This window comes from Oncorhynchus gorbuscha, linkage group LG09 (assembly GCF_021184085.1).
Source record: "Oncorhynchus gorbuscha isolate QuinsamMale2020 ecotype Even-year linkage group LG09, OgorEven_v1.0, whole genome shotgun sequence".
NCBI classification, from domain to species: Eukaryota; Metazoa; Chordata; class Actinopteri; order Salmoniformes; family Salmonidae; genus Oncorhynchus; species Oncorhynchus gorbuscha.
This window is the reverse complement of record NC_060181.1, coordinates 31,803,137-31,819,132: the sequence shown is the minus strand read 5'-3', so window position 1 is coordinate 31,819,132 and position 15,996 is coordinate 31,803,137. Positions and strand designations below refer to the sequence as shown.

Here is a 15,996-nt window from a genome sequence, read left to right as displayed (position 1 = left end):
TCTATCAGTTTTGCACATCGAGAGACTGAAATTTTTTCCCATTCCTCCTTGCAAAACATCCATTTGTCTTGTCTTGTTTTCATACACACTTGGTTTTCATTTCACCAATCAATCTACTTGTATTTAACCCTCTGTTTCCCATCATGTTTTGTGTGTAATTGTTTTCATGTCTAGTGATGTTCGTTTAGCGCTTTACTTCCGTTTTTTGAGTGCGTTTGTTTTGTTGTGCTCCCGGTTTGGAACTATAATAAAGTGTGCTTTATTTATCATACTCTGCTCTCCTGCACCTGACTTCGTCTTCATACACATCTTGACATGGAGAGAAAGTGAGAGAGTGAGAGAGAAAGAAAGAATTTAAGAGAGCGAGAGAGAGAGAGAGCGCGAGAGAGAGAGAGCGAGAGAGAGGGTCACGCTAACTGACCCATACACAAGTGATCATGTTTACCTGTGTAGCCACTGCACACAAAAACACACAGAACACAGAGAGAGAGAGAGAGCTTTGATTCAGATATTCTGTCTCCTGATTCTCTCATCTTCAGTGTGAACTCTGTGGGCTGCTTTCCCAAATTCAGATTGCCTTTCTGGAATCCTTTAAAGTCAAAGACTAGGCTTGTTTGGATTGATCAACTACTGTCCTCTGTAAAGTGTTTTGAGAGACCTTGTAATCATACACTTACAATGTACTTTGACTTGATCTGACCGTACCTCTGTGATGACAGGTTTGCAGTATCCAGCCCCAAACATCAGGTTCTCCATGGATACCCCCATGGCTGACACGTCAGTACCGTTCTCCGGAGAGCCCTTCCCCAACCAGGAACCCTTCCCTGTACGGGCAAAACTATGGAGAGGGGGATGGAGAGAGATAGAGCGGGGGGAGGGGGGCAGAAAGAGAGAGAGAGAGAAGATCAGTTAGTCCTTATGTAATCAATAGAGCTCTCAGAGTAATGGTTAATCAGGGTAATGGATGGCTGAACATTCACGTTAAGATATTGGCAGCTGGATTTACCACCTAAGTGTTAAGAAAACGATTCATTCAAGTAGCAGGCCAGTGGATGCCCTCTCAGAGCAGGTTGCCAAACTAAACCCATTCTAACAGGAGAGGAGCTACGTGGTGTGACAGCTAAGTAGTGAGCACCAGTGTGACATGTCGGTGGTAAAGTAGATAAGCACGCCTACACACACCTGATGAGAGGTTGATGCAGGGCCACCAAGGATGCGTGTATGGAAACAGAGATGACGGACAGGTGGAAGTAGTCGAACATGACAGGTACATGGTGGTGGAGACCTCTCCTGGGGTGGAAGTGGAGACCCAGGGTTCTACTGCTGATGACTGGGACTGTCACGATGTCCCCTAACCTAGAGACAACACAGTTAGTATCTAACCCAGCCTGAGGACAACAACAGTGGCAGGTCATGTCAGAACATTATTCAGTCACAGCATCATACATGTGCCAAGGACAGTGGATGCCAGTTTAAAATGCATTGCGCAACATTGCCAACTATTACCTGCTTAAAGGACATCACGTTATGGGTTATTTAACTGCTATTATCCAGCTAGGACAATAGTCATTTCAAAAAAAGCATCCAAGTATGGTGAAAAACGAATTTCCCTCTGGGGCAATAAAGTTGAAAGTTGAAATTGGTCATGTTCTACACACACTAACACTGGGGGACTCCAAATAGTATCAGCTCTGAGCAGCAACGTCCGAGAGGTTGCAAGGGCTCCAAATGGGATGTTTAATGAGCCATCCAGGAGCCATTACAAATCATCTATCTGAGGCCCACAGTACCTACTGAGCACAAACACACAGAGGTCATGCAGATCCAACACTATTTCATATTTTACACACACACACACACACACACACACACACACACACACACACACACACACACACACACACACACACACACACACACACACACACACACACACACACACACACACACACATGATATAGTAGTGCTTTTAATGGACTATTGTTTTTTTCTTGACTATGCAGTCTGTCAGTCTATTAGAGCCAGAGGCTTTTCACTGGCAGGACATCATTAAGACCTGGACCTCAGCACTACTAACTGAGGACCTCTCAAAACTGAGGAGAGAGGGAGAAAGAGATGGGGAGGGAGGATAGGAAGAGAGACAGCGAGATGGGGAGGGAGGATAGGAAGAGAGACAGTGAGATGGGGAGGGGGATAGGAAGAGAGACGGGGGGAGGATAGGAAGAGAGACAGCGAGATGGGGAGGGAGGGAGGATCGGAAGAGAGACAGTGAGATGGAGAGGGAGGATAGGAAGAGAGACAGGGGGAGGGAGGATAGGAAGACGGGGAGAGGGAGGGGAGGGATGGGGGGAGGATAGGAAGAGAGATGGGGGAGGGAGGGAGGATAGGAAGAGAGAAGGGAGGATAGGAAGTGAGATGGGGAGGGAGGATAGGAAGAGAGACGGGGGGAGGGATGATGGGAAGAGAGACGGGGGGAGGGAGGATATGAAGAGAGGAGGGGGGGGAGGGAGGATAGGAAGAGAGACGGGGAGGGAGGGAGGATAGGAAGAGAGACGGGGGAGGGGGAGGATATAGGAAGGGGGGAGGGAGGATAGGAAGAGAGAGAGACGGGGGGGAGGGAGGATAGGAAGAGAGATAGGAAGGGGAGGGAGGGGAGGATAGGAAGAGAGAGGATAGGGGAGGGAGGGAGGATAGGGAAGAGAGAGGGGGAGGGAGGATAGGAAGGGAGACGGGGAGGGAGGGAGGATAGGAAGAGAGACTGGGAGGGAGGGAGAGAGGATAGGAAGAGAGACGGGGGAGGGAGGGAGGATAGGAAGAGAGACTGGGAAGGGAGGGAGGATAGGAAGAGAGACGGACGGAGGGAGGATAGGAAGAGGAAGAGAGAGGGAGGGGGAGGGAGGATAGGAAGAGAGACGGGGAGGGAGGGAGGATAGGAAGAGAGACGGGGAGGGAGGGAGGATAGGAAGAGAGACAGGGAGGGAGGGAGGATAGGAAGAGAGACGGGGAGGGAGGGTAGGAAGAGAGACGGGGAGGGAGGGAGGATAGGAAGAAAGACAGAGAGATGGGGAGGGAGGGAGGATAGGAAGAGAGACAGGGAGGGAGGGAGGATAGGAAGAGAGACGGGGAGGGAGGGAGGGTAGGAAGAGAGACGGGGAGGGAGGGAGGATAGGAAGAGAGACAGGGAGGGAGGGAGGATAGGAAGAGAGACAGAGAGATGGGGAGGGAGGATAGGAAGAGAGAGGGGGAGGGAGGGAGGGTAGGAAGAGAGACGGGGAGGGAGGGAGGATAGGAAGAGAGACAGAGAGATGGGGAGGGAGGGAGGACAGGAAGAGAGACAGAGAGATGGGTTGGGAGGATAGGAAGAGAGACAGAGCGGTGGGGAGAAAGAGAAAGTGCCAGAGAAAAGAAAATATGTAACAGAGTGTGTAACATACTGTTCCTCGTTGTCTGTGAAATGAAGGTCCAGCTTCAACTGAAAGTCCACTTCACTCAGAGCCTCTTCCACCTGTGAGAACAGAAACAGTCACAATATCAACAAGACTGGATCAACCTCAATTTGACAAATCTGCAATAAAAAAAACATATTTGGGTAATAAAACATCCATATCAGTGTAACAATATTATTGTGAGACAATAATACAGTATCTACACACACACACACACACACACACACACACACACACACACACACACACACACACACACACACAGCTCTGTGTAGTAGAACAAACAGCACTGTCAAATCCTATTGATATTCTGATTGATTAAACACACGCTCTGGGGAAATTGAGTTCTATTTTTGTCCTTCTTATCAGAGTCTGAGGGAGGAAGAGGGAAGGCGAGAGAGAGAGACAGACAGCGAGAGAGAGAGAGAGAGAGAGAGAGAGAGAGAGAGAGAGACAGCGAGAGAGAGAGAGACAGCGAGAGGGAGCGAGAGAGAGAGACAGCGAGAGAGAGAGAGAGAGAGACAGCGAGAGAGAGAGAGACAGCGAGAGAGAGAGAGAGACAGCGAGACAGCGAGAGAGAGAGACCGCAGAGAGAGAGAGACAGCAGAGAGAGAGAGAGACAGCAGAGAGAGAGAGAGAGCAGAGAGAGAGAGACAGCAGAGAGAGAGACAGCAGAGAGAGAGAGACAGCAGAGAGAGAGAGACAGCGAGAGAGACAGCGAGAGGGAGAGACAGCGAGAGAGAGAGAGACAGCGAGAGAGACAGCAAGAGAGACAGCGAGAGAGACAGCAAGAGAGACAGCGAGAAGGAGAAAGAGACAGCAGAGAGAGAGAAAAAGAAGGAGGGAAGGCGAGAGAGAGAGAGAGAGAGACAGCAGAGAGAGAGAGACAGCAGAGAGCGAGAGAGAGCGAGAGAGAACGAAAGAGAGAAAGAGAGAGAGAGAAAGAGACAGAGGGAGAGACAGAGAGACAGAGAGAGAGAGAGAGAGAGACAGAGAGAGAGAAAGAGACAGAGGGAGAGAGAGAGAGAGAGAAAGAGACAGAGAGAGAGAGAAAGACACAGAGAGAAAGAGACAGAGAGAAAGAGAGAGAGAGAGAGAGAGAGACAGACAGAGAGAGAAAGAGACAGAGGGAGAGACAGAGAGAGAGAGAGACAGAGGGAGATGGTGGGGAAGAGAGAGGGGGAGAGGGGGGAAGATAGGAATGGGAGGGAAGGAGAGAGAGGGGCTAGAGAGGTAGAGAGAGGTTAGGGGGGAGATAGAGGGAAATGGAGAAAGTGAGAGGGATAGATAGAGAAATAAAAGGAGTTATCTGATAAATCTGATCACCCTTCCAGCCCACAGCCTCTTTCTCTCTCTTTCTCACCTTCACATAAATAATGTGTCATGCATTTAATGAAAAATTCTATATTTAGAAGACTTGCCAGGTAGGTAGCAGACTTTAAATAAATAAATTAGGAGAGCTGACCTGCCATGTACCCAACAAGCTGAAGATGAATCTGAGGTAGGTTTGGTTGTAGGTTCCTGTATATACAGTTGAAGTCGGAAGCTTACATACACTTAGGTGTACCTTGTGCATGACACAAGTAATCACTTAATCACAATTCCAGTGGGTCAGAAGTTTACATAAACTAAGTTGACTGTGCCTTTAAACAGCTTGGAAAATTCCAAAAATGATGTCTTAGCTTTAGAAGCTTCTGATTGGCATCACTGGAGTCAATTGGAGGTGTACCTGTGGATGTATTTCAAAGCCTACCTTCAAACTCAGTTCCTCTTTGCTTAACATCATGGGGATATCAAAAGAAATCAGCCAAGACCTCAGAAAAAAAATTGTAGACCTCCACAAGTCTGGTTCATCCTTGGGAGCAATTTCCAAATGCCTCAAGGTACCACATTCATCTGTACAAACACCATGGGACCATGCAGCTGTCATACCGCTCAGGAAGGAGACACATTCTGTCTCCTAGAGATGAATGTACTTTGGTGCGAAAAGTGCAAATCAATCCCAGAACAACAGCAAAAGACCTTGTGAAGATGCTGGAGGAAACAGGTACAAAAGTATCTATATCCACAGTAAAACGAGTCCTATATCGACATAACCTGAAAGGCCGCTCAGCAACGAAGAAGCCACTCCTCCAAAACAGCCATAAAAAAAGCCAGACTGCGGTTTGCAACTGCACATGGGGACAAAGATTGTACTTTTTGGAGAAATGTCCTCTGGTCTGATGAAACAAAAATAGAACTGTTTGGCCAAAATGACCATTATGTTTGGAGGAAAAAGGGAGAGGCTTGCAAAGCCGAAGAACACCATCCCAACCGTGAAGCACGGGGGTGGCAGCATCATTTTGTGGGGGTGCTTTGGCTAAGGTGTATTTGGCTAAGGTGTATGTAAACTTCCGACTTCAACTGTATATGACACTTGATCAATAGCTGTGTGGCAGCTCCACAAGCTTCCTCAGTCTGTCTCACCCATACACCCCCATATGGGTGAAGATACAAGTGAAGACTTTTACTCCAAAACGCAATATATACATTTTCACAAATGGTCAAAAATTTGCTTTTTTAATAGAAATTATGAAAGTGATAGGTGAGTTTTTTCACTATCTAAACATTAAATTACAGATATGTATTTGTTTCAAATCTATCACTTGGTTTGATCATGTTTCTTTTGTTAAATGTTACATATCCGCCTCACTCTCAGAGAAATAAGTAGTTCTGCTAGGTTTTACACAGTCAAATGTAACAAATAACTTCATTTTTAATAAAGAACTGTACAAATTATACATTTGTAACATCAATTGGTTTATAGAGCATTTAGGAAATAAGCTCTTTAAGTGGTTAAATTGACCTTGTGTGTGTATGTGTGTGTGTGCGTGTGTGAGAGACTCACCCTCTCCCCATCGAGCAGTAGGTGGACCTTGAAGAGCATGCGGTCATCGACATTGACCTCTTCGTTTCGGTAGAGGATCTGGAAGATCCGGCTGAACACTGTAGTGTCCTCATGGACCCCATCATGGACCCCCGCAGAGCTGAAACTACAGTCACCTAGGGGGAGAGCATCAGCAGCAGCAGTATCATCATCATCGTAATCATCATCACCACCAGTGCTGCCGCTGACTATACGCAAACTGCGTGCTGCGCGCAGGGCCCGTGGCAGCTAGGGCCCCCCGACCAAAATATAATAACTTGTCTGTCTATTTTTGCATTTATTTTTTGGAAGTCAGTTGGGCTCTCAACCTATTATTGATAGTTAGAATAGTAGAATACACAAGGTGCAATTTAGACATTTGGTAGTGCATCAGCAGTTTCTCTTGTTATGTCAGTCATTGACAGTCACTCAATTTGCCCATGTCTGCTAACATTTTATAGATAGCTAGATAAGTTAGTCTTGCCAGCTATCTAAACCTTGTAGTAATCATGGCTGAATTACTGACCAGGCAAGCAAGGTATGTGTGTAACGGCTGATGGTGGAAGAAGGTGAGGACCAAGGTACAACGTGGTACGTGTTCATCTTTATTATTGGAACTGAACACTGATTAACAAAACAACAAAGAGAATGACCGAAACCGAAACAGTTCTGTCTGGTGCAAACCCAGGTGGGAAAAGGCTACCTACAGTGCCTTGCGAAAGTATTCGGCCCCCTTGAACTTTGCGACCTTTTGCCACATTTCAGGCTTCAAATATAAAGATATAAAACTGTATTTTTTGTGAAGAATCAACAACAAGTGGGACACAATCATGAAGTGGAACGACATTTATTGGATATTTCAAACTTTTTTAACAAATCAAAAACTGAAAAATTGGGCGTGCAAAATTATTCAGCCCTTTAAGTTAATACTTTGTAGCGCCACCTTTTGCTGCGATTACAGCTGTAAGTTGCTTGGGGTATGTATCAGTTTTGCACATCGAGAGACTGAAATTTATTCCCATTCCTCCTTGCAAAACAGCTCGAGCTCAGTGAGGTTGGATGGAGAGCATTTGTGAACAGCAGTTTTCAGTTCTTTCCACAGATTCTCGATTGGATTCAGGTCTGGACTTGGACTTGGCCATTCTAACACCTAACACGGGGAGACTCTGGCCGCGCCGGACAGGCGGGGAGACTCTGGCCGCGCCGGACAGGCGGGGAGACTCTGGCCGCGCCGGACAGGCGGGGAGACTCTGGCCGCGCCGGACAGGCGGGGAGACTCTGGCCGCGCCGGACAGGCGGGGAGACTCTGGCCGCGCCGGACAGGCGGGGAGACTCTGGCCGCGCCGGACAGGCGGGGAGACTCTGGCCGCGCCGGACAGGCGGGGAGACTCTGGCCGCGCCGGACAGGCGGGGAGACTCTGGCCGCGCCGGACAGGCGGGGAGACTCTGGCCGCGCCGGACTCACCAGGCTGGGGAGACCTACTGGAGGCCTGGTCCTTGGAAGAGGCACAGGATAGACCGGGCTGTGGAGTCGTACTGGAGGTCTCAAACTAAGGGCCTGCACAAACCCGTCCTGGCTGGATGGTGACTTTAGCCCGGCACGTGTGGGGCGCAGTCACAGGACGCACTGGGCTGTGCAGACGCACTGGAGACAGTGTGCAGAGCCGACGCAGGATATCCTGGCCCGAGGAGACGCATTGGAGGTCTGGAGAGCAGGTCTGGCACCATCCGTCCTGGCTGGATCCTCACCATAGCCCGGCAGATGCGGGGAGCTGGAATGTAGCGCACCGGGCTCAGAGCACGTATTGGAGAGCTATAGCGCCAAGCTGGCACAGGACGTGCAGGGCTGGGGAGGCGCACAGGAGGCCTGGTGCGTGGGGCTGGCACAGTCTTCACCAGACGGCTAGCACGCACCTCAGGACGAGTATGGAGAGCTGACTCAGGTGACATCAAATCGCGGATGTCGTGCCTCATGCACCAAAACAGCAGCTCTCTCATTGCGCTCTCCTCCAATCTCCCCATCAATTCCTTCACAGTCTCGGCTTCGCTTCCTTCGCTCACCTCCAATTTCACCCCAGAGCCCGGGGCCTGACCAGTCCCATGATCGCCACAGTAAGCACAGGGATTTGGCTCAGGTCTCCAACCTGAATCTGTCACACTCCACCCCCCCCCCCCCAAAAAATGTTTGGGGGCTGCCTCTCGGGCTTCCTTGCCAGCCATGTTCCCTCAAATCGCTGATTCCATTTTCCTGCTGCCTCCACTCTCCTGGCTGCCTCCACCTGTTCCCATGGGAGGCCATCCCTTCCAGCCAGGATCTCCTTCCATGTGTAGGATCCCTTGCCGTTCAAGATGTCCATTCCTCCTTTTCACCACGCTGCTTGGTCCATTGGTGGTGGGTAGTTCTGTAACAGCTGTTGATGGAAGAAGGTGAGGACCAAGGTGCAGCGTGTTCATCTTTTTTATTTGAACTGAACAACAAAACAACAAAGAGAATGACCGAAACAGTTCTGTCTGGTGCAGACACAAACACAGAAAACAATTACCCACAAAACCCAGGTGGGAGAAGGCTACCTAAGTATGGTTCTCAATCAGAGACAACGATAGACAGCTGCCTCTGATTGAGAACCACACCCGGCCAAACAACAAAGAAATCCAAAACATAGAAAATGAACATAGAATGCCCACCTTAGTCACTCCCTGGCCTAACCAAAATAGAGAATAAAAGCCTCTCTATGGCCAGGGCGTGATAACGTGCCTGGTCACATTGATTTTGCTAGTCACTCTCACTCAGATATCATATGAACTCGGTATAGGTCATGGCAAAATGTGTAGAATTGCAGGAAATTATCTTTTAAACTTCAAAATTGTATCCACCCAATGATTAAATGTGTATAATGGCAGAGAGTTAGCTTTAAAACTGCCCAATTTTCTCTCAGCCCATGGCACAATTAGTACTTTGCATGAAATTGCATGAAATGTGTTAAACTGCAAAATGCTCTCTTGGCCCCATGGCAAAGAGTGTAGATTTGCAGGAAATGAACTTAAATGTTTTGCCAGCGTGGTGGTTATGCCCCCCAACCAGATCTCGTTTAGGGCTCCAAAAGGCTAGAGGCGGCCCTGATCATCATCATACATGACAAACACATCACCATTCCCATCACTGTCATTTCATGTCCTCCACATAATTGAGGCTCAGAAGCAGTGGATTATAATACAATCTGACATTTCTCTGGGTTCCAGTAACTCTCTATCTAGTCAGTGGTGGTTTTCTGCTTGCTTCTGTAGAGTAGATGTGAGACAGCAGCTGTCTGCAGCTGGTTGCTGGAGGCGCAGCTGTGATAGACCTTTGTGAAGGAAGCATCCCACTGAGGTGCTCTCCTTTTATCTACCTCTGTGATATAGAGGTAGATATGAACTCTATGCCCCAGCCCCCTCTCTCTTTCTCTCCCTCTGTTTCTCTGTCTCTTCTCTCTGTTCTCCCCTTCTCTCCCTCTCTCAGCAGCCCTCTCCAGAAAGAACAGTCGCTTCAACCAGCATGAGTGTCAGATTGTGTACTAAATTTAGTGAAAGGCAGTGTGGCTGTTGTGTGATTGCAGCATGATGTGCTACAGCTAGTGGAAGTACGCTCATTTCATTTCAAACCAATCCTAGCCTATTACAGATGAAGAGTCGGTTTGTCAACAAAGTTGTAATGGGGGTGAATGCTCAGTACTCCAGGCTCATCTAAAAACATGGCATCTCTAGTTCTGCTCTACAGGGAGGGGACAGCAGGAGACAGTGAGCAGAACTGGCAAGGCACTAAAGAGGCTTCACTGTGATTTAAAGTGATGCAATTAGTTATGAGTAATACGAGTACAGATATACAGTATGTTTGCAACCAAATAATGAATATTCTATAGCATTACAAAGGAGATACTTCACCCACTGTGCCACTGTGCACATACAATCATTATCTTTCTCTCTCTCTCTCTTTCTCTCTCTCTCTCTCTCTCTCTTTCTCTCAATTCAATTTCAATTCAATGTAAGTGCTTTACTGGCAAGGGAAACATATGTTAACATTGCCAAAGCAAGTGAAGTAGATAATAAACAAAAGTGAAATAAACAATAAAAATGAATGGTAAGCATTACACTCACAAAAGTTCCAAAAGATTAAAGACATTTCAAATGTCATATTATGTGCAAATAGTTAAGGTACAAAAGGGAAAATAAATAAACACAAATATGGGTTGTATTTACAATGGTGTTTGTTCTTCACTGGTTGCCCTTTTCTTGTGGCAACAGGTCACAAATCTTGCTGCTGTGATACACACTGGTATTTCTCCCAATAGATATGGGAGTTTAGCAAAATTGGGTTTGTTTAAAAAATAAAAAAATGTGGGTCTGTGTAATCTAAGGGAATTATGTGTCTCTAATATAGTCATACATTTAGCATGAGGTTAGGAAGTGCAGCACAGTTTCCAACTCATTTTGTGGGCAGTGTGTACGTAGCCTGTCTTCTCTTGCGAGCCAGGTCTGCCTAAAGGCGGCCGCTCTCAATAGCAAGGCTATGCTCACTGAGTCTGTACATAGTAAAAGCTTTCCTTAAGTTTGGGTCAGTTAGAGTGGTCAGGTATTCTGCCACTGTGTACTCTCTGTTAAGGGCCAAATAGCATTCTAGTTTGCTTTTTTTGTTTTTGATTTCTCATGATTTGGTTGGGTCTAATTGTGTTGCTGTCCTGGGGCTCTGTGGGGTCTTTTTGTGTTTGTGAACATAGCCCCTTGACCAGCTTGCTTAGGGCACTCTTCTCCAGGTTCATCTCTCTGTAGGTGATGGCTTAGGGAAGGTTTGGGAATCGCTTCCTTTTACGTGGTTGTAAAATTTAACAGCTCTTGTCTGGATTTTGATAATTAGCGGGTATCAGCCTAATTCTGCTCTGCATGCATTATTTGGTGTTTTACAATGTACACTGAGGGTATATTTGCAGAATTCTGCATGCAGAGTCTCAATTTGGTGTTTGCCCCACTTTGTGAATTCCTGGTTGGTGAGCAAAACCCAGACCTCACAATCATGAAGGGCAATGGGTTCTATAACTGATTTAAGTATTTTTAGCCAGATCCTAAGTGGTATGTGGAATTTTATGTTCCTTTTGAAGGCCCTTCTTGCCTTGTCTCTCAGATCGTTCGCAGCTTTGTGGAAGTTACCTGTGGCGCTGATGTTTAGGCCGAGGTATGTATAGTTTTTTGTATGCTCAAGGGCAACAGTGTCTAGATGGAATTTATATTTGTGGTCCTGGCAACTGGACCTTTTTTGGAACACCATTATTTTGGTCTGACTGAGATTTACTGTCAGGGCCCAGGTCTGGCAGAATCTGTGCAGAAGATCTAGGTGCTGCTGTAGGCCTACCTTGGTTGGGGACAGAAGCACCAGATCATCAGCAAACAGTAGACATTTGACTTCAGATTCTTGTAGGGTGAGTCCGGGTGCTGCAGACAGTTCTAGTGCCCTCGCCAATTCGTTGATATATATGTTAAAGCGGGTGGGGTTTAAACTGCATCCCTGTCTCACCCCACGCCCCTGTGGAAAGAAACGTGTGTGTTTTTGTCTATTGTATCCGCACACTTGTTGTTTGTGTACACTGATTTAATAATGCTGTATGTTGGCCTGTTCACTCTCTCTTTTTCTCTCTCTCCATCTCACGTTCATCTCTCTCTCTCTGATATTCTCTTACTGTTTGTGTGACATAATACCTTTAGAGTTAAGCTACAGTAAGGAGGCAGCAGAACAGAAAACGCTAAACTAATTCATATAACAACATCCTGATTTAACAAACCACAATGTCTTTCTATATGAATTACAGCCATCAAATGGCTGGGATTCAGAAGCGAGACAATCCTTCACACCTTGTCTGAAGGGCACCAGACAATTGAAATGTCAAGCACACAACACTTTAATCTCCCACAGTACGGTGGGTGGATTATTTCCCAAGTCTCTGTGGTTGATAAATGTCTTTCTCCTGGCTGGCCAGAGCGGAGCTTATCATTGGCTGGTGAATTTATGGTTGGTAGCCCTGTCTGTCTTGTCTGTCTTTAAGGCATATAGCTGTAATACGTGACCTTGTAGAGGAGGAGTGCAGGAGAGGGGAGGGAGACGGGGAAGAGGGCTCTGGCTAAGCCCTCCAATTAGAATATGGAAATATAATGTTACTTTATGGTGCATTGCTGCAATGTAGCTCGCGGCGCTCACTGTGTACACTGTGGTCTAGGCTATGTGAATATTCTGCACTACAGCAAATTATTTGTAGATGTTATCATATGGCAGTGCAGAGATAATCAGTACAAACTATTAATGCTGAATGTGCACATACAAAAGTATGTGGACACCCTTTCAAATGAGTGGTTTTGGCTATTTCAGCTACAACCGTTGCTGACAGGTGTATACAATTGAGCACACCGCCATGCAAACTCCATAGAGAAACATCGGCAGTAGACTGGCCTTACTGAAGATCACAGTGACTTTCAACATGGCACTGTCATAGAATGCCACCTTTCCAACAAGTCAGTTTGTCAAATGTCTGCCCTGCTAGAGCTACCCCGGTCAACTGTAAGTGATGATATTGTGAAGTGGAAATGTCTAGGAGCAGCAATGGCTCAGCCGTGAAGTGGTAGGCCACACAAGCTCACAGAATGAGACCGCCGAGTGCTGAAGCACGTAGCACGTAAAAATGGTCCTCGGTTGCAACACTCACAAACGAGTTCCAATCTTTCTCTGGAAGCAACGTCAGCACAAGAACTGTTCGTCGGGAGTTCAAAAGAGTGGATTTGGCTATTTCAGCCACAACCGTTGCTGACAGGTGTATAAAATTGAGCACACTAACAATGCAATCTCCATAGACAAACATTGGCAGTAGACTGGCACTACAAATGCATAGTGCCAACTGTAAAGTTTGGTGGAGGAGGACTAATGGTCTGGGGTTGTTTTTCATGGTTCCCACTAGGCCCCTTAGATCCAGTGAAGAGAAATCTTAACGCTACAGCATACAATTATATTCTAAACGATGCTGTGCTTCCAACTTTGTGGCAACAGTTTGGGGAACAACCTTTCCTGTTTCAGCATGACAACGCTCAGGTATACAAAGCGAGGTCCATAAAGAAATTGTTTATCAAGACCGGTTGGAAGAACTTGACTGGCCTGCATAGAGCCCTGACCTCAACCCCATCAAACAGCTTTGGGATGAATTGGAACGTCGACTGCGAGCCAGGCCAAATCAGCCAACATGCTCGATCTCACTAATGCTCTTGTGGCTGAATGGAAGCAAGTCCCCGCAGCAATGTTCCAACATCTAGTGGGAAGCCTTCCCAGAGGAGTGGAGGCTGTTATAGAGGCAAAGGGGGGACCAACTCCATGGCCAACTTATTGCCCATGATTTTGTAATTAAATGTTGTCCATTTACTTTTGGTCATGTAGTATATTATGGACAATAAACTAAAACATTATCAACATCAGACTGAATATATTATGCTGCAATTTCGCTCAAGTCGATGCCCTCCACTTTATGCAGTTCTCCTCTCTAATCAAAGACTGGATACAATACATACTGTAGTTCAATATACATTTAAAATCTCATTATATACTGCACTCTACTTCACAAACTGATGGAGTAAAATACTATGTTGTTTTATAGTGCACAGCACCATGAGAAGCTGCTCCATACAACAGGTCACATTGGTCTGATCAATGCCTCCCTGACTTCTCTACATAGGTCAGTGTGACATTATTAATGTCTCAGTAGGAGGAACAGGTGGCTGGTGGGTCTGATTAAATGCCTGAGTATCACATCTCAATGTCAGGGTCAGACCAACACAACAAGGGGGTTTTGTAGCCACAACCATGCGCGCCCTTGTCAAAGAAGGAACACCCCAAAGTACTAAAGCATGCCCACACTCACGCACACGCACACACACACACTGTTCCCTGCGCCCTTTTCCAATCATAATGTACTATAAATAGATTTTTTTTTATTACAGTAAATCCGATAATAAGTCTGGAATATGTCTTCCTGCTTATCCAGAGGACCAGATCTGTCTGCTAATTCTGATGGGACTACAGTATAGGACAATGACAGTGTGTCAGCCCGGTCTACTGGAACAGTCTCGCGTACCTAGTCAACACAATTGTAGTTGTGATGCAACACAAAGGGAGAAATGACATCATGCACATAAGCTAGACTGATTTTCACATTTCCCCACAGAGAGAAAACACTCCGCCAATAACAACCAGGCGTATTACTATTAAACAGAGACACGCTGCTCTCTGTTGGCGTGTCCAAGGCCAGCTTTCCTCTGTTCGCTCAACACACATGCATTTTGTTTCAACTCTGCCATATAACTCTGTCACGTTATAACAACATCCTCCTGAATACTTTCACACCCCTAAACAGATTGTTTGAGACGACGCCACTTGGTTGCCACGGGAACTTGGTCACTTCTCTTTCTGTGGGACTCTTCTGAGGGAGAGAGGGACTACTTTCTCTGTTACAGAACATGCAGTCTATTTATAGCCAGCTGAGGCACTTGCAATGTTTAAATCATTAGTCGACACAATGATGTTCAATAAACCTTTTCGTTTCGCATTTCTAAGAGAAAGATGAGCAGTGCTCATGGCTGTCTTAGATTCCTTCCCAGCATGCAACACTGAAGCACCCCATAGAGCTAATGGTGGCCGGACCCGATGGCAGAACGCCTCAGAAACATGAATAATATGGGCCATACACACAGTTAGCATGTGATACAGACTGAATTCCACCAAAACGTTTCAGATTCTAGAGAGTGACCGTAAAATAAAAGCCAACACACAGCATCTTTCAACGCAGAATCCCCGGCCTGAGCCCTCTGATAACAGTCAAGAACAAGGCTCCAGCACAGCACACTACCGACACACTACCGTTCCCATTCACTAGAGTTTCAGTGGGCCACACGCTATAAAAAGCACACATTGTGAAAGATGACTGTTTTCAGAAACATCAAAGGAAACTGTCCAAAGAATGTGGATCACAGAAGATGATCGTAATCATGTAGCAGGATGGTAACCAGTACATTCTCCGTGTCAGACAACCCATGATCCTCTCACACTCAACCCACCAGAGTCCCTGGCCTAACAGGCTGCATAGATACAGACAGTATAGAAGTCTCAGTTTGCTACAAGCTGGTGTGGGTCTTGCCCACCTACCCATTGCTGGAATCAGTGAGATTCACACTGTGTGGGAATTAGTATCTGTAAAACTACAGAAACAGTTCTATGCAAACTATGCATTAAAAAAACACACATCATTCTTACCTGCATTCCCTGGTGTTGTTGCTATCAACCTGTGTGGTACACGAGGAGAGACCTTCAACCCTGCTCGGACCTGGTAGAATCTGGAGGGAGAAAACAATACAATACCTTCAGTTACTACACAGATGTAAGATCTTCATTTGAGCCAGTTTGCTACAGCGGGAAAATAATCCTGCAGCAACAGAAACTGTGAATTATATTGTGGATTATAATTCATGGACATTTTTTGAAGGGGGTTGATACATTTTACATTAGGGCAAATCAAGTCTGACGCCTTAAAGTGGAAGTTACAAACGTTAGCCGTCTTTTTAAAATGTCTGCAACAACAGGGTGAT

At 46.4% G+C, this 15,996-nt stretch overlaps 1 protein-coding gene across 1 annotated transcript in view; it reads right to left on the bottom strand.

Annotated features, from left to right (window-relative positions):
• Window positions 1-15,996, bottom strand: part of LOC124044353 (protein FAM135B-like) — a 60,491-nt gene that overhangs the window by 24,221 nt on the left and 20,274 nt on the right. Inside the window, exons 3-7 of the mRNA XM_046364008.1 lie at window positions 15,665-15,744; window positions 6,334-6,488; window positions 3,435-3,505; window positions 1,183-1,356; window positions 706-838 (exon numbers count right to left, since the gene is read on the bottom strand). Coding sequence (XP_046219964.1) covers window positions 706-838; window positions 1,183-1,356; window positions 3,435-3,505; window positions 6,334-6,488; window positions 15,665-15,744 — 613 coding nt within the window. The remainder of the gene's footprint in view (window positions 1-705; window positions 839-1,182; window positions 1,357-3,434; window positions 3,506-6,333; window positions 6,489-15,664; window positions 15,745-15,996) is intronic.